Source organism: Hyaena hyaena, unplaced genomic scaffold (assembly GCF_003009895.1).
Source record: "Hyaena hyaena isolate Hyena2069 unplaced genomic scaffold, ASM300989v1 scaffold_82, whole genome shotgun sequence".
In the NCBI taxonomy this organism is placed as follows: Eukaryota; Metazoa; Chordata; class Mammalia; order Carnivora; family Hyaenidae; genus Hyaena; species Hyaena hyaena.
Window position 1 is genome coordinate 2,017,470 of NW_024080713.1, and position 23,090 is coordinate 2,040,559.

General features: G+C 44.6%; 1 protein-coding gene across 1 annotated transcript in view; it reads left to right on the plus strand.

The window, feature by feature from the left end:
* TBXAS1 (thromboxane A synthase 1) overlaps positions 1–23,090 on the plus strand; it is a 157,522-nt gene that overhangs the window by 89,564 nt on the left and 44,868 nt on the right. The window contains exons 6-9 of the mRNA XM_039234070.1: positions 10,504–10,592; positions 12,592–12,740; positions 14,496–14,626; positions 18,332–18,643. Coding sequence (XP_039090001.1) covers positions 10,504–10,592; positions 12,592–12,740; positions 14,496–14,626; positions 18,332–18,643 — 681 coding nt within the window. The remainder of the gene's footprint in view (positions 1–10,503; positions 10,593–12,591; positions 12,741–14,495; positions 14,627–18,331; positions 18,644–23,090) is intronic.

Sequence of the window (23,090 nt, forward strand, 5' to 3'; positions counted from 1 at the left end):
GTTACTTTAAAATCAGCATTACATCATGAAGCCATCTTTTTATTTAAAAGGAAATTGGGTTTTGGCTTAAGGTTAGGGACAACATAGAAAGACACAGAACTGGTCAACATTTGGTTGTTGCATCCCTGATTCCAGAAAAAAAGGCCACTGAAATCATAGTCCCATGACAGCCAAGCTATTAAGGTTTATGTTACAGGACTACTGAGCACCACTGGGAAAACAAAGGATTTTTTTTTTTTAAATCAGGGATCATTTTGCCCAATTGACCTGCCAGAGTCTTCACCCTGTCCCCTAAAAGATTAAGTTTTTAAAAAGGGCAACCAGTAGATTTATTGAGATTTTTAGAGTCTTGTGCTAGATTCTTTACTAAAGACTATTAATGAGTAACCCTGGGGTTGTGTAAAACTTTATTATGGGTCAGAAAGTAAAGAGATTTGATTTTAGGAAACAAAACTGGGGCTAAATTAATTCTTCTCTGAGGGAAAAATATAAACAAGGAGGATTCCAGAGGGACCCAGGTTAGCACTAATTTTATTTTTGAATTTTATAATTCATCTGAAAGAGGGAGCACACTGTGAAATCTGCACATTTGTATATTCCTCTAAGCTCTTCTGATTTTAGAAATATCACATCAATTAGAATAAGTTTCAAACACTCTTTTAAGATTGTGTAAGTTAGCACAAAACTGGCAGCTAACTTTCAGTGTAACCAAGATAATATAAAATAATACATTTAAGAGAAAAGCATCAAAACTATACTTAGATGATAATGAACTTTCAAGCTATGAATTACTACCAAGGAAAGGGTTTTGAAATCACTGAGGACTGAAAAGGACCCATGGTCATAGAAATCTGTAAAATACTGCAAACCATCTTCTGAGCTATCTACCTTAACATATTAACAGGTTGGGAGAGATCTGCAGTGAAGAAATATGTTTAACCTTGTTCTGGGCTTAAGTTTTAGTTAAGTTTTTAGTAGGTGAGAGCATGGGTCGTTAGCATCAAAGTCAGCTACTGAGAGAAATGAGGCCACGGGGCACTGTGACTTTGCTGGTAGAATCCATGGGAGCCACCATTTTTAAGTGGCTCCAAATTAGATGGACCATGAATCCAGGCCAATATGGTGGCTTGTGTCTTCTCAGTCCTCAAAGCACTGTAGAAGTGACGATTATTGCCTCATTCAGCCACATAACTAAGCTGGTAGTGACTGAGCAGATACAGGAGACTTGGAAGCTTCAGACATGACAGCCTGAGCCAGGCTGGGTGTGTCACTCAACAGTAAATGAGCCAATCATATCTCTGTGCATAGGGACTCAGTTAAAGAAAAGCCAGACTGACAGGGAAGGCTGGTATCTCTCACAGTTGCCGAGAATCCAGCTCTCTGCCTAATTTTTCACTTTCATCCAGATGTTTCCTGTCAGGAAGGCACAGTCAATAATGTATGAATCTTAAAGGCGGAGGCAGATGTGGTTATTATTCCCTCCAGGCCTTTCCTGCCTTGGAGAAGACGTATTACTCCAGAATGACTACAATTTTAAAAAATTTAAGTTGATATAGCCAGCTTATGAGTAAATGCATAGCTACGATCATTTCAGTGCAAAAAGGTTTCACAGAATTACAGTCTTCATCACGGTTTAGTTTGGCCTTTAAATTTTCACCGCACGCTCTTCAGATGATCATGCATGAGGGCTTCAAGGACAGGACCCAGGCTTCCATTAATGTTGCGGCAAGCTGCTTTCTCTCGGCTGCATGAGCCTGCAGCAGCCTATATTTAATATTTGCTTTTATTTCTTAATCCTTCCAAACAATACAAATGAAAGTCATTATAACCAAGTGTGGCTGCAGCAATAAATACTTCAGAGTCCAAAAAGACATTGTCCCTGCCTGACCAGTTGCCCATTTTCCAGAATGTCTGGGTATTTATCTAGCAGCAAGAGACCATTATCTTTCAACACAGTTGTATTCCACTGACACCTAATCTCCTAATTAAAATCGGTATAATGATGGACTGTTTAAATTCTGGTTAAAATGTTCCTTTTCCATTTGCATTTTAAAGAAAACACACTCCTCATCACGGGTACCCCATCCTGGGTTATAATTTGGCTTTTCTTTGCCAGAATCATAATGTCACTCTGACTTGCCACTGGTTAAATCTAAACGAGCATCTAAATGTGCCTCCCAGCTTGGCTGTTGCTTGGCAACGCCAGCAGCCACCTCCTCATCGGGGTGAGTTCTAATTGGTCACAACTCTTGACAGGAACCGCTGACTTATTAGCAATGACACTTGATTATTCACCTAGGTGGCTAGAGCTGATACTTATCAGCAGGAAATTCTGCATAAAAATAAGTTGTGGATGTTTTTAATATCTGGGTGGCAGAAGGAGGTAGTAAATTTTGTTAACTGGTATTAATTTTACATTTGTTAGCCACCAGTTTAAGGCACTTTAAGGCATTAATTTTCTTCATGTTTAAAGCCAACGATATGCTTAAATACCATCTCCCATCCCTATGAGTTGACCCTTATTTATTCAGAAAATCCCCCTCTGACATCAGTTCCAAAATACCACTGCCTGCAGGTGTGAGAGTGCCAAGTAGAATGAAACATTAAATTCATAAAATTCAATGAAGGTTTATTAGTTCCTGTCTTTAAGGGGTTTATAATGCAGAAGGGCAAAAAACGCATAAATTCCTACATGATTACCAAGCATGGAAAACGGTGACAGAGTTCACGTCCTCTTTGGAGCATCAGAAGCCACTCGGGGGAGGTGGGGCGGACAGGGGGTAGCATTAGAAGTGAGTCCTGAAGATCTGACCGAGTTTTGACAGAGGGAAAAGGTGCGTTGCAAGTGGAATGAGCTACAGGAACAAAGGCATCTGGACGAAAAGTACAGGATGTGTTCAGGGAACAGAGTACAAATTGGCTGGAACACACTGTACATGAGAGAAAACTGGAGAAGTAGGTTGAGGCACAGACAGTTCCGTGCTGGGGGAGTGTTTGGTGTGAGCTTCACGAGAGAGTGAGGAGCTATTAGGTACTTGAAAGGGAGAGAGTACGGAAGGAGGCTTCCCCTGGACCCGTGCGACAGAGCAGTTGAGGACAGCTACAAGTCAGACCTCCCCTTTACATGGCCCCAGGGGGACGGCTCCCAAGGGCCATATTTTGATCTCAGGGTGGCAGCCTCTGTTGACGCTTTTTTCTGAATCCCTCCTCATTTGTAGACAAATGAGTCACCCAGCCTACACACCATGAAGGTATGGGAGTAATCTCAGTTTGAAGTATAAGATAATGCAGAAGTGGGGCGCCAGGGTGGCTCAGTCAGTGAAGTATCCGACTTTGGTGCAGGTCATGATCTCATGGTTTGGGAGTTTGAGCCCTTCATCTGGCTCTCCATGCTCAGTGCAGAGCCTGCTTTGGATCCTTTATCCTCTCTCTGCCCTCCTCCTACTTTCACACGCATGCACGCATGCACAAGCTCTCATGCTCTCTCTCTTTCTCTCTCTCAAAAATAAATAAATATTAAAAAAAAAAAAGATAATGCAGAAGGGGCCTTCCTTCCCTCTCCCAGTTCAGGAAATGGGGCTTCCCTAGCACTCAGGCCAACTCTGTTCTCCAAATTTCCAGGGGCTCCAAAAGCCCAATAATATTGTTTATGTGTTTGTTTTCCAAGTTCATGGCATCAGAGCTGCATGAAGTGAAATTATAACCTAGAAGCAAACTGACTGAAGAACAAAGGGAATGTAGATTCTGATTTTGGAGGAAAAAGCAACAAGCCAGGAGTCAGAGGATCTGGATTTCTAATTCTCACTTTGACTAAAGTATTGGAACATAAAAATAACCAGATTTAGGTCTTTATGTAATTCTGAAGTCAGTACATCAAAGAAATACAAAAAGACTTTCTTACGAAGTAGGGCAAGCAGAGGGGCTCATGGATCCAACCCCTTTACTGTGAGCAACTAGGAAGTTGCCTGCTCTTTCCATGGTCCCCAAGTCACTTGCTCAATCTGATGCTTAGTGACATTTGAATCCTAGAATGTCCATGGAAAGGGACTTTAGAGTGCAGTGCGACTGGCTCCTTATTTGGAGGTGAGGACCTCAGTTCAGAGAGATTCAAATGACTTGCCCAAAGTAAGAGGTAGAACCAGCATGGGTACCAGGTCTTTGACACAGGGCCAGCTCCCAGCAAACAGCATTGCATTGAAGCTAAGATACAAAGAGCTCTTCAGTCTATGAATGTTCCTTCTATGTTAGGTCCCTCAAGGAGCATTCAGTCAATCTGTCACCACATAGATACTCCTAGAGACGCACCTGAATGTGTTGCACTGAGCCCATCCTGACAGAACAAACACCAACAAGTTCAATAGTACATGACAATGTACAAGAGTGGCCACAAGAGGGTGACATTGAGAGTGTATTAATTATCTATTGCTAACTGTGTAACAAACAATTAGGCCCAACCAAAGTTTAGCAACTTAAAACAAAATTTTATTAGCTCATGGTTTCTGTGGGTAAGGAATCTGGCATGGCAGAGCCATGCACCTCTGTTTCAGGGTCTCTCCATGCAGTAGTTAAGCTGTTGGGCTGGGCTGTGATCTCATCTGAAGGCTTGACTGGGGGAAGATTTGCTAATTTAACTCACATGGTTATTGGCAGTATCCAATTCTTAGTGGGCTTTGGAAAATAAGATAAGTAGCTTGTTCTATGCCCTTCAGCCAATGGAGATACTTAGATAATAAGCATTTTCATTAGACCAATCTGGTGACTGAGTATAGAATGGATCGAAGAGTAAAAAGAAAGGAGTCTGGGAGGCTCTTTTGAAAATTGTTTTTTATAGTACACCTATGTGTCAGGCACTACACAAAGTACTAAGATTACAAAGATACTTCCACTTCTTTGTTCTTAAGAAGCAGGATGACAGCCGTATTCCAGGTGACAGGTGGCAAAGCCTGATTTAGAATACTCAGTGGGGAGATAAAGATCATACAAGGAAGTGATATTAACATGGTGAGGCAAGAACAGGTAGATCAGATGTGGCATTGTCTATGAGGAATGAGAGGGGAGAAAATGATGCCAGACATCCAAAACAGTATGAGAGCATGAGGGGGTCCTCAAGAGGACAGCTAACATGCCTTCTAGAGCCAAGCCTTTTATGTATATGCTCTCTGTCACAACTCTTCAAGGGAGGTCTAATTATTCCCATTTTGCAGATGAAGAAATAAACTCAGTAAAGTCAAACAATTTGCCCAAGGTCACACAACTAAAAAGTGCCAAGGAGAGGAAATCTGATAATTGGCAGTGGCTTTGAGTATTTGCTCTCCCAGGGTCAATTATATTTAACATGGTAAGCATCTTAGCCTCAAAGGACACTCCAGTGATGAAATTCTGGGGTCACCTAAAAGGAGAGAAGGCCTTGACTAGGAGAATTTCTTAGCCCTTCTTTGTCATTACCCCACGAGTTCTCTTTTGACCACTCAGAAAGCTCTCTCCACCTTCGTGAATTAACTCTATTGTCCTCTGTCTATACCTTGACTCAGAATTCCCTAGATACAGTCATTAAAAAAAAAAAAAAAGGATATATCCTCCTTAACTATACGGTCAATCCCAGGTAAGCAAGGACTTCCTTCCTTGAAGAATTTCTTTCCCAGGCTGAGGATGATACTTTACACTTGATGGTGACTGCTAGTTACCAAATAGCTGACCAGCCATACACTCAGCGTCTTCTAGAATATAGACAACCAATGTGAGAGGTGAGAGAAGGAAAAGAGGTAACTTTCCCCTGGGCGGGGGCATGGCTGCTAGACTGTCATCCCAAAGAAGAAATCCTTCTTTTAAAACCTAAAAATGTTAATATTTTATCTGATGATAAGTATAACACATGTGCATTGTGAAAAATGTGGGAGAAAAACAAAAATAAAAATTTCTCATTATCCTACAAAGATGAAATGTAACAATCCAATGAGAATCTTTTATTAAGATCTTATGATAGCATTGTGTGTTCATCTGTGCATGTGTGTTTGCACAAGCCACCTATGCCTACTTGTCTGCAAATCTACAGGAATAACTGCTGGGCTTGTGGATTGTGTAAAGATGATTGCAAGCCCATCAAAGAGAGTGTTTGTTTGTATGCAACTCATGTAAGAGTGAATATTCCATAACTACTTGTGTATAATGCAAGGAAGAAAGCCTGAAATGATGGCTATTGGCCAACACACAGATCATGCTTCACTGTCTTATAATATTTTCTCTGTGTTGCTTTTAAAAACATTTTTCATATTACATGCCCCATCTCATATCACATTAACCTAAATAAAAATGTCATTATCCATTCAGTGCAACAGACAGCAGGCAGAGCATGGTAGAAAATTACAATCATGCCAGTCAGCCACAAAGCATTCTAGTTATAAGCACGTAGAGGAACCGATGGTGGGCGATGGGGCCAGCCCCCCTTTGCACTGTCCAACTACAAGTGGATTCAGTATGGGTGGACCCCTCTTTATACACAGGGCACGCTTCTCAAGAGTTGAGTGTAAATCCAATTTTATGTTGCATACCATTGTTGTTACATTAAGGAAGCCAGAAGCTTGATATCTAAAAAGACTTTCTTTCAAACAATATTTTTCTTTTTTTATCATGTTCTTATTCCTCTGAAACAAATCTAAGAGAAATTTTGGTATATGGGATTTTATTAAAATAGAGTTCACTTGTACCACCAAGTTTATTAAAATAATGGAAGAATGTAGCTGGTGAAGCCAGTCATAGTTGTGTCTGAGAGAGTACAGAATTCTTCAAACATGAAGGTAGTCTAAGGAATTCTGAGAGTAATGGCCTAGAGGCCATTAAAAGTGACCCATTTAAGGGCACCTGGGTAGCTCAGTCAGTTAAAGCATCTGGCTCTTGATTTTGACTCAGGTCATGGTCTCACAGTTCGTGAGACTGAGCCCAATATTGAGCTTTGTGCTGACAGCATGGAGCCTGCTCAGGATTCTTTCTCTCCCTCTCTGTCTGCCTCTCCCTTGCTCCCTCTCTCAAAATAAATAAAATACAAAATTTTTAAAAAGTGACCCAGGGGTTCCTGGGTGGCTCAGCCGGTTAAGCATCCAACTTCGGCTCATGTCATGATCTCATGGTTCATGGGTTCAAGCTCCTCATTGGGCTCTGTGCAAATAGCTCAGAGCCTGGAGGCTGCTTTGTATTCTGTGTCTCCCTCTCTCTCTGCCCGTCTCCTGCTCACGCTCTGTCTCTCTCAAAAATAAACTAAAAATAAAAAAATAAAAAAATAAAAGTGATCCATTTACATGCACTTTTGTACTGATGGATTATTAGGTGGACAGTTTATGAGCATTTAGAAAAGGACAGAGTTGTCATAAAGAGTCCATCAAGGGTTACCAAGAACAAATCAGGACAGCCATCCTCATCCCTGTTTTGAGTGGACTTCAGGAGAGGCATGTGAGGTAAATTACATTTCTATTTAGGCAGATCATTTGACAAAGTCTTCCCCAGCCAAGTGACTGGTAAATTGCTGCCTGGATGAATATCCACTTAGGTTCATGCACAGCTGGCTGAAGGGCTGGAATCGGTGATGACTGACCGGTTCTGTAGCTACCTAAGGCAGCAGTCTCGTGGAGGGCCACGGGGCTGTGTTTGATCCTGTATACCTAGTGACAAACTGAACGAAGGCTTAGAAGGCACACTTGCCAAGTTTCACATGGAGCCAGAAGGACTAGGCAGTGTTACAGGAGAGGAGGTCTGAATGCATGAGTGCATCCCTTGGCCCACCCGTACCGGGTACAAACACTCTAGTGCTCTAAGCACTGGAAGCTCGATGAGATGAAAAAATTTTCCCCAGGATTTGCCTCTTACAGATACTTCTTCCAGGAGTCTCAGCAACAAGGGGGGGGCGGTGGCACTCAGATGCCCTGATATCTCTCCACTGAGTGTGTATGTTTCTCTCTGAGCATCTGCTCCTTGACCTGCTGTGTGGCTGCCCAGAGGTGCTGCCCAGGCCAATGTCCCTGGTCTGGGAACTGACGCAGCCCTGAGCTTAGACTACAGCTCACTCTTATTCACTGGGAATGTCCTTCTGCTTCTCAGTTGAATATTCAACTGATTCTGCCAGAGACCCGGTTGCTACAGTTCTTTCCTTACCCTCCAGAGCAGGGGGCAGGGATGAGGGGGGTGAGCTTGCAGAGTTATGGGAGGGAGGGAGGGGTCCAACAAAGCTGTGTGTCCCTCCAACCAGCCACCCAGGCTGTCCCAACGTGCTGGGCTTCTCGGATCACTTGAATGTTTTAGGGAGAGTTAAGAGCTTGTTCTGCTCAGAACACATTGCGGGACAACTTTTCACAGCAATAAATATAATGTAAATGTAAAGTGCTTCTAAAGAATGGAGCCAAAAGTGTCAAAAAATCAATTGCCTATGGTGGTGACTCATGCCTATGGAGGTTTTTGTTAACTGGAACCTCAATGTTTGCCTGTCATATGTGTCTTCTAAAAAAATGTGTCTTCAACACACATCTGGGCTTGTGATTGGCAGGCAGGGGAGTGATCCATTTACGATTTTTTAAATACAACTTTTCTAACGTTTATTTAGTTTTGAGAGAGAAAAAGAGAGCAGGGAAGGGGCAGAGAGAGAAGGAGACACAGAATCCAAAGCAGGCTCCAGGCTCCAAGCTGTCACCACAGAGCCCAACGTGGGGCTCAAACTCACGAACTGCGAGATCATGACCTGAGCCGAAGTTGGACGCTTAACTGACTGAGCCACCCAGTTGCCCTAAATGACGTAATAAGGAATCTTACCTGAAATATTGTTCCATTTATGGAGCTGCCTTTCAGAAGTGACACTGATGACTGAGGGAGGGAGACGGAGAGGGAGAGAGAGAGAGCGCACCCACAAAATGAGAATGGAGAAGTGTGTGCAGACCATGTGTACAAGGAGGGGCGGTTGAAGGGATGGGGAAGAACCATCTAGTCTGTGAGGAGATGCAGCACCTACCGTCTGAGTACCGGAAGCACTACCAAGAGGAAGAAGGTAAGAGGGGTCAGATTTTGCCTCGGAACAACATACCTTCTAACAAGTAGATTAATACTTTATAACTTCCCCCAAAGCCTCAAAACTTTAAGAGCAAAGACTGAGGCTTACATAATCATTCCAATTCCTTCACTTGTTCAACAAACAATTTCTATGGGCTAAGGCATTGTTGTGGGTGCTGGGGACATAAAAATGAACAAAAAGACAAAAGACCTTCCCTGGCCTCAGGAAGTTATATTCTAGTGTTAACACAGTAAAATCTAAACATATTTAACATTTCAAAAATGCTTTCTGTAAGAAATGGTCAGAACAAGGTATTATGGTGGATTGCTTTAGCTACAATGTTGTTCTAGAATGGGCACTGGTGGGAAGGACTCTCCTTGATGTTTCCGACCTGGCTTCGCCAACATGCAGGAGGAAGCAGAAGGTCATGTGGCTGCCTGTCAGCTCCACAAAGAATTCCACCCACTTGAGCCAGCCGGCTGGGGTCAACATGGTGGCGGCCAGAAGTGAGATCCAAACATGTTGGATAATGATTACATGAATGTTCGTGATACCATTCTCTGTATCCTTCTGGGCCTATGTTAGACTGTTTCCAAAATGAAAATATTTTAATATTTTTAAAAATGGGGGGGGGGCGTTGCCTGGGTGGCTCAGTCGGTTAAGCGTCTAACTTCAGCTCAGGTCATGATCTCATTCATGGTTCGTGGGTTCGAGCCCCATGCCGGGCTCTATGATGACAGCTCAGAGCCTGGAGCCTATCTCCCCCTCTCTGCGCCCCTGCCTCCATGCACACCCTGTCTCTCAAATACAAATAATAAAACATTAAAAAAAGAAAAAAGAAAAAAAGAAAAGAAACTCAGCTGTTTTCCTGGGTGGGCATGGAAGGTCTCTTCGAGTCAAGGGTTCCCTTATACGTCCTCAAAAATTTTAAGCAGCTGAAGCAGAAATGAATAGCCATCTATCAGAAATGCTCTAAAAATGATTTTCGTATTGAATAAGCAGTTGAAATGGACGACCTTATGTTCCTTTGGAGACTAAGATTCTATACTTTAGCAGAAGATCTAAAGTATAATTGGAACCAAGCAAGCATGGATTTGGGCTAATTCCAGAGAGAGTACATATGGATTGTGGCCTATTTACTCTCTAATGCTAACCAAATGTCATGAAACCGAGCAGTGATTCTCATTTCTGTCTAAGCACTTAATGATCATTTTTGTAATTATTTCACAGTATTTACTATATATCCTTTCTTCTTTTTGTTTCCAATAGAACAGATTGCTTAAGCTAAAATAGACTTTTACAGCTATTGTATTTTATATTTGTGAATTTCAGAACTTCCTCTTGAATCTCAGTGGCAGGACAAGTTTCCTTGTCCATTTTCCCAGGAAGCACCACACATAACCTCTTTATCTGCAGCTACTTTAGGTGTGTTCCCTGCATGCTGTCCTAATTACACCTTTGTTATCTGCTATCAGATGACTCCCCTAATCAGCCAAGCCTGCAACATGCTTCTGGCTCACTTAAAACACTATGCAGAATCCGGGGACGCTTTCGACATCCAGAGGTAAGTGTGCTACGTGGCTACATGACAGATGAGAAATTGCACTTTTGAATTACTGCTTCTTGTAACTGTACATAATTGCTGGACAATTACCTTGGGACCAGCAAACTATGGAAATGCTAGGGGCTCATAAAAGCATGGGTGGACTGAATAATAAAAAAGGAAACCTGCGTGCAATGTGAAGAGAATATGAACAAAGGCCAGAGTAGGTGTGGCATATGGAGGGAACCCTTGAGTGGGCAGTGGCATGTGGGTGGACACACCCTCTGACCTCTGCAGACACAGGAGTGGGCAGGAAGGACAGGGTCCCAGTGGAGCGGGGGAGTCTATGAATTTTTACTTCAAGAAAAATTGTGATGCACCTCAGCCTGAAAGCTATGACTTAGCGGTGAACACCAAATTTAAATGACTAATTATTAGGCTCTCCTTCTAGTTGTCCTCTGATGAGTTATGGCTTACAGAGTAGGGCGAGAGACACAGATCAGCCAGAAGCTGGCTCGTTCTTATTATCACTGCTAATAAAATAACATAATTATCACCAGCATTTAAATTCTGCTGGTTTTACTATGTTTACAAAATCCTCTCGTACACTTTCTCTCTGGTCATGAGATGCATGAGTTGGCTAAAGATAAGACGGGCTGAACAGCTACAAAAGCAAAGTAAATAACTTAAAAACCCTTAACTCTTCCAAAAACAAAATAAAATAGAAAAAAAAAAACCCCTCTTAACTCTTTGACCATTAGGATCAGATGAAATCACATTCAGTAGGCAAATTGCTTTTGCTATATCGGGGACATGTGTAATCAATTGTAGAAATGTTTTCAATAAAGCAGTCGAAATAAAAGAAGTCATCTGGAGATGTCATTTATCCCTTAATGAAAAGCTGTTGGTTAGGAAGAAAAGGAACTATGTATGTGCCTAAGTGAAGCCACAAAAATAAGAACTTTTAATTATACAAGGATATGCATACCCCATTGGGAGCCTTTCTAGAAATAACTGGACTGCTCCTCTAAGATAACAAAAAAGGATCATTCTCGTTTAAAATGGCCATTTAAGGGCAGGCTTTCTAGAGCCGAAGAGGTTAATTTTTCTGGAGCTATTGCCAGACACTTTTCCTTCTGTTTGTTTCTAAAGTGCAACGTGTGTTTTCTGTAATAATATACATATGTTCATGAAGCTGGTCCCAAAGTTTGTCTTGAATTTATTTGAGTGTGAAACGCCCTTGTTTTTTGTTTGTAACTCTTATAAAAACTGTAAAATCATTAGGAGGAAGAGAGGGAAACGGAGCTAATAAAACTAGACAGCCAGGTTGTTAATTCATCAATCCCAACTTGCTATATATCAGTTAACCACTTGATCCTGGCTTTGGACCAACTCTGCACAGCTTTGGGGTAATGCACGTGAGCTCTGGGTCCACTGCTTCCCCCCCCCCCCCCCCCCCCCCCCGCCCTGCTGGGAGGACAGGTTAGAGCATATTTCTTGGTATCTGACTGTGGCTGGTTGATTAAGGCTGCCTGGAGGCGCCTGGGTGGCTCAGTCGGTTAACAGTCTGACTTCGGATCAGGTTATGATCTCACGGTTCATGTGTTCGAGCCCCACGTCAGGCTCTGTGCTGACAGCTAGCTCAGAGCCTGGAGCCTGTTTCAGATTCTGTGTCTCCCTCTCTCTGACCCTCCCCTGTTCATGCGGTCTCTCTCTCTCAGAAATAAATAAAACATTAAAAATTAAAAAAAAAAAAAAAAAGGCTGTCTCAAGCTTGCAAGGCGAGGAAGTAATGTTCTCCCCTCCCCAGTCTGTGTTTATATCAGTGATCAGATGTTTTGGGGTCTCCTCCCAAATTCTGTTGCAATGCTTAAAGGACCCCATCCTAGGGGCTCCTCTATGATCACCTCCTTTCAGCTCGAGCAGGTAGACTATGGAGCGGTGCCTCTTGAGGCATGTGCATGATGAGCAGGCCAATGGCAGTGTCCTTTCTAAATCCAAATGGACTCCTCTCCCGTAGGTGCTACAGCTGCTACACTACAGATGTGGTTGCCAGTATCGCCTTTGGCACCCAGGTGGACTCCCAAAGGGCTCCCAAGGACCCGTTTGTCCAGCACTGCAGGCGTTTCTTTGCGTACTCCATCCCCAAGCCTATCCTGGTTTTAATCTGTAAGTACAGCTCCTGCCCAGGGCAGTAAGACGGGGGTCCAGCAAGCTGGCCAGTCCCCATGATGTCTGGGAGGCCCAGGCAGCTCTCACCACGACTCCAGGTGTTTCTGAGAGTCACCCTGCAGAGTCCACTCTGCAGAGAGAGGTCTTATGTTCCTGGAGCCACCCAGGCACCTCTTGTCACCAGTCAGGGCCACCCATCACCAAGACAGGTAGCGCCGGCCCCTTGCACCACCGCCACAGCCGGAACAGCAGCCATGGCCAGCGCCGAGTGCTTTGCTTACATTGCCTGTTAGTGCTGTGTTCACCCCTATGAGAGAAGTATTCTCACGCCCACTTCACGGATGAGAAGATTGAGGCTTAGAGAGGCAGAGCCAAGATTGGAGCCCAAAGTCTTTCATTTTCTAGAACATATTTCTCCTCTCTAGCAAAATCCTTTTCGGAAGACTTCTCTGCTTGAATCCCAATGCACAATAAACTAGAAATCATACGCAAAGGGTGACTAGCAGGTTACCTAATGCTGTGGAGACTGGTCAATTTATTTTATTTTTATTTTAGAAGTGAGTTTTTACCCTCTGGCCAATTCCAGCATCTTCTTGCTTTTATGGAAGTATTGAAGTGTGGCTATTGCTGTTATTGATTATTGCCCTAACATCTAACCTTTCTGCCAGGCTGCTAAATTGTATTCATTCCTTGGTCAGTTGCATTCCCATTTCTGAGTCCATTTCTGTGGAAGTCCATGTCACCTCCATCAGCCCTGCACTGAAACTGTAGGAGTTGTCGCTATGGGGGTCAAAGGAGCTCCCCTCTATGCCCCTCACCCCCTCCACCCCCGAGAGCTGCTCCCCTGAGTCAGCTCCACTTACCATTGACCATGGACACACCCGGGGTGGGGGCTGGTGGCTCCATTGTCCCAGCCCTGCTACCAGTCCTCTCTGAACCCACCTCCCTTTTACCCCATGTTGATTCAGACTCTGGCTCTTGAAAATGGGCAGAGTGCTCTAGGATCTCTGAGGCTCCTGAACTACCCTCTCCATCCTGGCTCCTGCACAGTGCCTATGCGCAGTGAGCCCACCATTGATGCTGGGAAGCTGAACTGACCTGAACAACACTTCAGCAGCTCCGCCCCTCAGCCTAGGCCACCCTCCAGGAGGGGATAAGTGTCCCTAGGTAGCCCTGGCTCAAGGCCATGGCGACAAGGGCACAGCTGTGTGCCTGGCACAGCAGGGGAGGTACCCAACGGGCCAGCATTCTTGCCACCAGCAGCAGCAGCAGCAGGAGCAGCTCTTAGGGACTATTCAGGTGGTAGCTCTGAGGACAATTACCCAGTGGGGAAAAAATGCAAATGACCAGAAAGTTAAAAAAAGTAGATCAGCTTCCACCACTTGCTAAGATTTGAAACGAGGCCTATAATCTGTCCTTTCTTGATGAAATACAAAGACCTTGGACCATCGGATCTAGGACCTAGAAGATTAATTTCTAAGTATGAGATTGACTTCTCGGGAGCAAGATGGAAGTGGGGATTCAACTGTGCAGACATTTACCGAATGCTTACAATGTGCAAGGAATGTGAGGGGTCAGGAAGTGAAACAAGGTACAAACCCTGCCATAAAGAGTGCAGATCTGGAGGGGAGCCCCGGCTTCCAATGACTCTAAGTCAACGCCAGGGTTTGCTTCCCCGGCAACAGGCATCTAATAGCCCAGGGTTACTGCCGCCCCGTTTTCAGTGCCGCTTTTGTTTTTCTCTCTTTCAAGTATCATTTCCATCTATAATGGTCCCACTGGCCCGGATTTTGCCCAATAAGAACCGAGATGAACTGAATGGCTTTTTTAACAAACTCATTAGGAATGTGATTGCCTTGCGGGACAAGCAGGCAGCAGAAGAGGTAAGAATCCTAACAGGGCATGGCGTCGAAATGGAATGGGGCCTGGTTTGGTACAGTTCTGTCTTTTTGGTCTCTTCCCTCCCTGCCCTGCACACCACACTATGCTGGCCATTAGTGCCCTGCCACTTACAGCCTTCCAGCACACTGGAAGGGAGGGAGAAGGGGTGAGGAGCGGCAAACAAGAAAGAGAAAGGGGTGGGGGAAGGGTGGTGGAGAAAAGCCCAGAGCACATTGTCCATGCTCTGCCATGGGTGCCCCCAAACTCATGGCCTCTCTATTTCAAGCACGGGCAATAGCAGCCCCAAAGAATTTTCTAGGTAAATCTTCACATGTACTTTTCATCGACATATTCCGTATACTGAAAAGTGGCAAGATGGAGTTTTAGAATGAACAGCACCACCAGTAGAGAGGACTGTGGGCAGCTGTCAGTTAATCCCACAGTGGCTTTCAGCACGGAGGATGTTGCTGCAAAATCTGGGCCTGAGGGCCCTCTCATGCTTCACCCGAGACCCAGAGACTTCTTTCTTCCTTACAGACTTGTACCATGCTTGGCACACGGTAGGAATCCAGTAAATATTTATTGTTTGAACTTGGCTGAGAATAGAAATGGGACTTTTCAGTGTTTGGAAAATAAGGTCACTGTTGGATGCACTCACACATGTATAACATGCATTCAAGAATGTTGCTTTGAGAGAAAAAAAAAAAACCAGGGCTGAAATGTCTTCTCCAGAATTGACTTGTGCAGGTTTTAAGAGTTGCTCAAAGATGGGCTCAGAGGGCTTAACAAGGGAGGACCTGAGGTCCCTTGTGCGCCACTGGCCCAGAATGAGATCGGGGTGAATTAATGGCTGGATACACCCAAAGCCTCAAGCCTCATCTGCCTGGCTTCCCCCCTGGAGACTGTGAGGCAAAGGAGTCTGATTCAGGAGGAAGGGGAAGGTGTATAGAAGCTCATACCATGGTGAACTTCACTTGACACCCTTGGAGGTGTGGGAAGAATCAGTTCCCTGGTATCGCTGGCCAGGCTCCGCTGCCTAAAAGGACAGAATATTCTCTTCCAGGTTCATGGGTCTCCAGAATGAGGATGAAGCCTCGGGGAAGGAAGGGGAAAGGAGGTGTGAGAAAAGCCCATTTTCAAACCTCAGTATCTCTGAAGGGCTTCCTGATGACAGTTCTGTCACACACCCCACCCCTCCCTCAGCCTGAAACCCACAGGCTGTGGACTCTGCTGAAAATTCTAAAACTGTTGCACCAAATGGCTTACTAAGAGGTGAGGGGTTTATTAAAGATCCAATTACTGGGATTGCCTCCAGCTCTTCCTTTTATAAACTCAAGAGCTATTTGTTTCAAACAATGAGTTGATCTGAGAAAAACCTCCCAACCACAAATCCAGGACTGCCCTGTCAAGACAGAGCTATATGGTTACTAAGAAAACTTGCTTTAAACCCATCTAAACTCTGCAGACATTCCATCAAGCAGATGCGTGTTTGCGCAGTGGAAAATGCAGCACAGATGTTAAAAGGTAAATATTTTTCTAAGCTCTAACCCAATGGGTGGATTAGACACCTACATCTATCAGGGTGCGTATTTTCCTTGGATATAACCATAAAGCAGCACTGTTTCAGACCTAAATGGGCAGTGTTCAAATAGCCTCCGTGATGCAGGGCAAATAAAAGAAACCCATCTACACTAATGCTCTTCTCCAACGCACGGGCCCTAGAGAGCGGCCCTTTCCTCCGGCCTCTGTAGCTGGAGGTGAAGACGGATTTCTCCTGTGCTCGATGGCACTCTAGCGGCCTGCCTGAGCAGGGGATGAGAGCAGAGGATGCCAGCTGTGGTTCTACCACTGGAAAAAGCCAAAGGTGCTCTCCCGCCCCTCATCCTGTCCCCATCCCCCTCCAGCAAAGCCACAGGTGCGCCTCAGGGAAGACTGCACAGCACCCTGAGGAGTTTCACATTCACCAGCCGATAGGCCTGCCGATTCTCATCCAGGAGCCGAGGTAACAGAAGGTACTCCCCACCCACATGAGCCATCGTGCCCTGCCCTGTCTCAACTCTGCCCGACCAGGCTGGCAGTGGAGCTACGCCAGCCACCCAGATGTTGGCCAAGCATCAGGAAGGAAACTGGGGAAAGCCAGCCCTCGAGGATGCCGCCTGGAAATGAGAATGAGCAGGGCCGGGGTGGAGAGAGGCAGCCAACTGTGGCTGACCTGAGCAGGCTGGCAGTGCACGGAGGCCTTGGCTCCCGAGACTCAAGGTTCTTGATGCCCACAGGCTTGGCTGTGACCCCTGCATCTCAGCAGATGTCTTGCAAAGTCACAAAAGCTGGGAACCAGTAGTGCCGCAAAGGCCTCATGACCCAAACCACCTGCTCTAAATAGCATCACTTGTAAGCCAATCCAACACAGCCTTTCTCAAAATGTATTTACTACACAACCTCGTTATTTGTGGGATCATTTATTGTAGACCTAACATGTGCTCAGCACAACCCGGCATGGGCTCAGTGGGGGTGAGACACAGGGTCCTGCCCTGGATACACTTGCACTCTCTTGGAGGAGGAAAAGCAACAACAGGTGCAATAACAAGAATCTTAGAAGATGGAATTAAGTGCTGATGTGTGGGGAACAGAATATTAATGCAATAGAAATTCCGAAGCCAATGAATTGAGAAAACACTGCACCAAGCAAAGTACTTTGAAATTATAATATGTTTCTGCTGGTGGTTCTGATACTCTCTCCTTTTGCTGTTTGAGCCCCATAAACTTCAGAAGAGAGTAACATATTGGTTGTCACCCATCACATTAAAGAGCTTTTCAAAGAAGGGGTATGCCAGGGATACACTTTGTCAATGTGAAAGCAATATGCAAAAGCTTCTATGGTTACAATTAGTGGCGGTAAAGGTATAAAGAATATGCAAATTGCTGATAAGGAAGGTAGGGGGAAATGGTAAGAAAGTTCTAGGCACTTAAATGGGGTAGAGGATCACTGGGGAGAAAGGGAGTGGGGGAGGTCTTTCAAGACAAGCTTCCCCAAGGCTAGTTAGTTCCCTCCCACCCCCCCAGTTCTGCCAGCTTCCCACCGTGTGAGGAAAATGTATGGCCACCCATCCATTAGCCATGAATGGTGCCAAAGTGCACAAGGGAGTGTATACTTTGGTTTAAATCTGTATGATGCTTTCATTGTTTATTGTTGGAAAACCAACCAGACAACTGACAGTACAAACACGCATAATGTAAAAAAATCAAAGCCCCCCCACCCCACCCACCCTGGCTTTCCCACCTCCTCCAGTTCACTGTGAACTGCTGGGGGTATGGATGGTGCTAAACATTTTCTCTGCATGAGCAAATACATGTAATTACATATATTGTACATGTACTGTTTTTACAGAAATGAGATTCCATTGTGCAGGCTGTTCTGCAACTTGCTCTATGTTTTACTTACCAAAATGGCTTAATCCCCTTCCCAGTCAGTCCAGATGCATGGCCTCATCCTTTTTTAATGGCAGCATCATGTCTGTTGTTTGCTGTGCCGAAGTCTGAGAACCAGTGCCATGTAAGGGACATGTGGGGGTCCCAGGTTCTCGCCATCTCAGATAACCCTGCAGCGAGGGTGCTGGGTCCCATCAAGCTCAGGTGCATGTCTTCTTCTGTGCCTCCCTCACATGACTCTAAGGCCAGAATGGGCATTTTCTCCTTTTGTTCCTCAGAGGCGGAAAGATTTCCTCCAACTGGTCCTGGACGCCCGACACTCCGCCACCTCTGTGGGTGTGGAGAGCTTTGATATGGTCAGACAAGTCTTCTCCACCAACTGCAGAGCGAGTCCCTCCCACCCGCACCAGCCCAGACGCCTGTCCAAGCCTCTGACTGTGGATGAGGTTGTGGGCCAGGCCTTCATCTTCCTCATTGCTGGCTACGAGATCCTCACCAACACGCTCTCTTTCGCCACCTACCTCCTGGCCACCAACCCTGACTGCCAAGAGAAGCTTCTGACAGAGGTGGACAGCTTTAATGAGAAATTTATGAGTACAGTCGTCCGTGTGAAATCCACAGGACACACGATTTTGAGTTCATTTAGAAGTGAAACTTATTTTTGATAACTTCCTTGTGAAAATCACATGCTAAGTGTATGAGATGAAATAGGGCTGTTGCCCACCTTCTCTGCCTCTCTGGGTTAACAAGTAAAATGAAGTGTTCAGAACAACAGGAAAAAAAAAAGAAAGAAAGGAAGGAAAGGCAAAAAGGTGTATCCTGCACATTATCGTAGCTGCCTGGGGCTGCCTGTGAAACCAGGCCTGGATCAGGGAGGCTGCAAAGTCTTAGCAACAAGTGAGGGCAAAAGGCAGGGGTGGGAAAGAGGTGTGGTTTCCTACTGCTGTGACTGTGTAGTCAGCTCTGGGAGGCAGGTGTGAGGCAGGAAAGGGAACCAAGCTGGAAAGTGGGAGTGGGCATAAGGATGGGCCAAGCCAAAGCAGGAATGAAAACTGGCTGAGCATTGAGGAGGGGGACCATATATGAAGTGAGGTGAAATGGGGCTGGTCAGAGCCGAATCCAGATTCTGCATATTCCTTCTAGATGAATCTGAATCAAACTTTCAAGAGTGCTGAGCTAGGCTCCTTCACTGCCACATTTTTTCTCAATGCTTTTGTATGTATTGCTTTGACTTCCAAGTTGTTAAAATCATTTTTTAAATCTGTGCTTTTTTTTTTTTTTTTTTTACAAATAGTTTATTGTCAAATTAGTTTCCACATATTAAATCTGTGCTTTTAAAAGGAAGACCATCTAGGGTCACCTAGATGGTGCAGTTGGTTAAGCATCCAACTCTTGATTTCAGCTAAGGTCATGATCTCACAGTTCATGGGTTCGAGCCCCGCACCACTGGGAAACCCTCCTGGGATTCTCACTCTCCTCTCTCTCAAAATAAACAAACTAAATAAATAGATGGAAGACCACCATAATAGACTTCTTTCTCTTACATTCTGATATAAGTACATTCACAATTTGGGGAAGTGGCCTGTTCTATTATTAGAATCATTGGAAGCTTTTTAAAATATACATACTGAGGGGCGCCTGGGTGGCTCAGTAGGTTAAGCATCTGAGTTCGGCTCTGGTCACGATCTCATGGTTGGTGAGTTCGAGCCCCGCGTCAGGCTCTGTGCTGACAGCTGAGAGCTCAGAGCCTGCTTCAGATTCTGTGTCTCCCTCTCTCTCTGTCCCTTCTCTGCTCTCACTCTGTCTCTCTCAAAAATAAATAAATATTTAAAAAAATAATAATAAATAAATAAATATACATACTGAGCTGAAAACTGCTTCTCATTAAATTCCACTAAATTCTGGGGAACTAGACACAAGGTTAGCCTTTCTTTACCAATGCAGTTCTCCAATATTTGATGTTTCAAGTAACTGAAAACTTCATTAACTGTGTTACTAATTGTCTCAACTTTTGGCTCATCATGAGCTTATGGTCAACATAAAGTTCCACATTCCTATGACATTGGCTAAGCCAGGTCTCCCCAAGCCACTGCTCACACAATTGATTTTTTTGAGCCTAGATGCAAGAGTTTATATTTATCCTTATTATTGCTCAACTCAGTCAAAATAATTTTAAGTCTTGATTCTGCCATCTGTCATATTAGCAATTCTTCCAGCTCTGTGTCATCCGAGACTTGCTAAGCATGTCTCCTATTCCATCCAAGTCATTGATTAAAATGTTGAACAGGACAGGGCTTCCCTCCAGGTTGACATTGATCCATTAATCAATATTCTTTGGGCACGGAGTCTCAACAAGCCATGCATCCAAATAACTCTACCACTGATTCCTACCACCCATCTTATCCTGTTCATGAGTAATTGTGATATTTTTCTGTCTGTCTGTCCATCTGTTTGAGGAGGGACCCAAGATGGTTAGGGTGCATTATAGAAAGAGAAGAAAGAGGAGCTGAAGCATACCTCTTAGGATGCATTTAGTGGCACATAACAAAACCCCAACCCAAACTGACTTAAGCACAAAAAAAAAAAAAAAATGGTGGGAAGGGGGAGACTTACTAGCACAGATCACTGAGCAGCTAGGAATAGACATGGCTTCAGGTAAGTCTTTCTGGGGCTCAAATATGTGCTCACATCCTAGTTTCTCCCTAGTTCTTGGTTGTGCATTCTTCTTACTTGCCCCATTCTTGTTGTGCTTTCTTCTCAAAGTCCAAGTGCCAAGAATGTCTAGGGCTACAGGCTTCCTAGCTCATTACCAAGAGAGAAATGAATCTGTGGCCCCAAATTCTCAATAAGAATCATCAGGTTCATTCTGGCCGGGATGCTTAGGTCACTGCCCATTCTTGAACCAACTACCATGGCCATAGGAATGGGGGCACGGAAGGGGTTAAGCCAGTCAATCCCACCCCTAGAGTCAGTCACACCCATGTCATATGACAGAGAACTTGGGAGACACCTGCCAGAGGAAGTTCTGATTGCTATCCCAGGAAGGCAGTGAAGGCAGTAGAGAGAATTTGCCCCTTGGTCTCAAACAAACCATAACAAAGGTCACACTAAAGACTTTCAAGCATCTAGAGAGTGGTCAACAGTATGGGAGATATGGCTGTGTGTTGAAGAGGGGGCAGTAGCTCTAAGAAGTCATGATCCTTACCTTCAGGGAATTTAATTACCAACTGAAAAAAAAAATGGAAAAAACCCCACAATACCTCCCTTCCAATGAAACCCTCTAGGTCAACAGAAGGCATCGAATAATCAAGTCTAGAATATGTGGTGTCATTTATAGACCTGTGGGGCTCTAGGATTTGTCCCACCAGTGACATCATAATCATATCTGGTTATGTTCATCCACCATGAGGACACAAGGAGAGTTTCCACTGGCTTCCATTGAGAGGCCCTCACTCATACAGGCCCTTACCTCTGACATGGCCTTAATCGACCTTGACCTCAGGGAGCATAATACTGTTATCACCAACCCCTGGCCTCCTTCCAAAACCCCAATTCAAGGTGGGGTTTCTTTCCCCCTGAGAACCACCTTCCCTGGGGCTGTGCAGAATATTACCAGGCACTGAGACCCCATGGGGAAAAAGACAGATTCTGGTAGGTAAACTTTCATGTACATAAAACTATCTGGGAAAACTGTTTAAAATGCAGATGCCAGAGCCCTTTCCTCATAGGCTTTTATTCTGTAAGTGTGGGCCAGGGCCTGGGAGCCTGCATTTTAGATAAACATACCAGGTGATTTTGATACAGGTGGTCCCTGGTTCCACTTTGAGAAGTCAGCCCTAGACTCTCAGGGTCCAAACCTCTCTTCTAAGAAGAAACAGGGTCCAATGCTCTGCCCCAGCAATGAAAGCTCCCCACCCCCACCAGGTCATTTTCTGTCTCTGAGTCAAACTGGGACTGTCTCTGAGCACTGGGAATACATAGGAGTTATCTTTTTTAAAAAACTGATTTGGCAATCACAACTGTGTTAATAGTTGTATAAGTGTTACACATGGTACCCACTCGAATATTTGTAGGTTCTTTCCTCCTTCCTTCCTTCCTTCCTTCCTTCCTTCCTTCCTTCCTTCCTTCCTTCCTTCCCTCCCTCCCTCCCTCCCTCCTTCCTTCCTTCCTTCCTATTTCTTCCTTTCTTCCATCCTTTCTATAGTCAGAGTTCTGTTAGTGTGGGCCATCTGTCAGGACATGGAAATGCAGATTAGATGTTCACACATTCGATATGCTCCCGAAAATTTGCATGTAATGTATGACTTGTTATAATTTTCCTGTTGCTTTCCATTCAACAAATATTCCTTGAGTGCCAGTTAATGCCAGACTCAGGCCCCAGACCTTACACCCAAGGACGCTCTGACATAGCTCTTCCATGATACCCCTGTAGAACCCCAGACATCTCACTCGATGGTTTCTCTTTCACTTGTCAATGAGGTTGCTGGATTTGAGCTTCTGAGTTTCTTTCCTCTGAGCTATATCCTTTTAAAGCAATGCCCTATGAGAATCCGACAGAAGCCATGTCTGTCTCCTCAAGAACAAGAGTGTATATGTACACAGTATCAATCCAGGATTTTTTTTTCTGTTAATAGTGACAGAAAACTTAATCCATATTAGCTCAGGGAGTTTACTGGCCCACCTAACAGAAAACTCCAGAGAGGAGATTTGCCTCAAGTGTGGCTTGATGCAGGTGCTCAAGGGCTCAGACTCTGTCACTGGAACCCAGTGTTCTCTCTCTCCCAATCTTTCAGCTCCACTCACTCTAGGCGTACGCCATTCTTAGACAGGATCTCCCTTAGTGGTCCCAAGATAGCTGTGGAACCAGTGTGTTGAACAATCTGAACTAAGTGAGGTACATAGAAACTTTCTGTGTTTTCTCTAATTATCATTTTTTTAATGTGTTCTGATGATGTCCTTTTCCCTTTCCCTGATGATGCCCCCAATAGATCTCAAAGATTTCTGGTCACTTTTAGGCATTAAAAAGTCCAGATTAGT